The sequence below is a fragment of the Octopus sinensis genome, linkage group LG6 (genome assembly GCF_006345805.1).
Source record: "Octopus sinensis linkage group LG6, ASM634580v1, whole genome shotgun sequence".
NCBI classification, from domain to species: domain Eukaryota; kingdom Metazoa; phylum Mollusca; class Cephalopoda; order Octopoda; family Octopodidae; genus Octopus; species Octopus sinensis.
In genome coordinates, this window is record NC_043002.1 from 1325025 (window position 1) to 1326604 (window position 1580).

General features: G+C 38.2%; 1 protein-coding gene across 1 annotated transcript; it reads left to right on the forward strand.

The window, feature by feature from the left end:
• The first annotated feature begins 894 nt into the window (after window positions 1-894).
• On the forward strand, window positions 895-1254 carry LOC115212838. Its single transcript, XM_029781607.1, has one exon. It carries the CDS (start codon window positions 895-897, stop codon window positions 1252-1254), a length of 360 nt encoding a protein of 119 aa, XP_029637467.1.
• Window positions 1255-1580: the final 326 nt, after the last annotated feature.

Here is a 1580-nt window from a genome sequence, read left to right on the forward strand (position 1 = left end):
AGTTTGGTTTAATGGCCTACCAATGTATACCATGAGTTTCTTTGCCCTAGGAGTCGGGAAGACACTCGGCAAGAAATGGAAGAAAATTTGAAAGAAGAGAAAAAAAAATAATAATAATAATGAAATTATTGTATACAGTGCCCAGGTGCACCACAACTTGTCAGAAAGTGCGTATAAAGTATATGCAGTAATGTACAAATGTCTGGGAAGTGAACAGTGTATGAGTCAGATACATGCTTGTGTGTGTATGGAGGGGAGAAAACCAGGTGTAGTGTTGGCAAATGTCAGGAAGCATGGAAGTTTTGAAAGATGCAGTGCTCCGACAACTAACAACTGATGTCGGCAGTCTGTTCCATGCTTCAGCAACTCTTAGCATGAAAAAATGTTTCCGAAAGTCATGGGAGCTGTGCTGTTTTCTGACTTTGTAAATATGTCCACGGGTGTTAGACAGGTGGAGTTTGAAAAGGTGCTCAGAGTTATTGTTTCTAAGATGGTTAATAATTTTATGGGTGTCTGCCAAGTCAGCTGCCAGGCGTCGGAGTTTCAATGTATCCATGCCCAGGGAAGTAAGGCTTTCAGAATATGGTAAACGCCTGATGGAGGGTATTCTCATATCTTTCTTTGAAGATACTCCACTATCCGCTTCATTCATGGCTGCAAGGTGCGATATCTTATTCTTTGTGATATATTCACAAAATTAAATGATTTGAATATGTTATTGCAAGGAAACAGAAAAACTCTCGTTGATTGTAAATCATTTATCACAACTTTCCTTTCGAAATTGGTGTTGTATAAGACTAACATCAATTTCCACAATTTGATTCTTTCAAAGGTGAATTAGTTGATGAGGATTTAACTACATATCGCAACTATTTACTATCATTGCACGATAACATGGTGGAGCGATTTCAAGATGTTATTGCGCTGAATATTCCAAATTGGTATAGCAATCCGTTTGAGGTCGATGCAGTCAATTGCGAGGATGACCTTCCGGAGGAATTGATAGAGTTACAAAATGACAATGACGCCACAATGCGATATCGCCGTAATGGCAAAGATGGTATGTGGTACCATCAGTGTATATTAAATTCTTACCGCAATCTGTGGGAACATCTGAAATTACTTTTGCTTGCCTTCCCTACCTCATACCCGGTTGAATCTGGTTTTAACCATGTTGGAACTTTACTTTCCCAAAAAAGAATTGGACTGGATGTGACACAACGAGGAGACTTGCGGCTAAAGTCGACAATTTAAAACCGAATATACCTGCACTAGCTGCAATTGCACCAGACACATGGTTCTCATTAAAAAGTTATATTATTTTACTTTATAAAACAACCATAAATTATTTTTGCATCGGTAGTTCTGATCAAGGGTTCATTTGGGGAAAATGAAAATCAGTGTAAAAGAAAGCGCAAGCTTCCAGAAGTTAATCTGTTCTGCATAATATAGAGTTAAAGTTAGAATTTTATTCACACTAATGGCAAAACTAAACCCGTAATGAGGGATTTGTAAACAACCGCATATTTAGTCCAAACGGCACTTACAGGGCAACGAGTCTAAAATATAGTGTGCGTATC

What these genes read in the sequence shown, in the direction of transcription:
- LOC115212838 (XM_029781607.1), top strand. Translation starts at nt 895, where the DNA reads ATGGTGGAGCGATTTCAAGATGTTATTGCGCTGAATATTCCAAATTGG.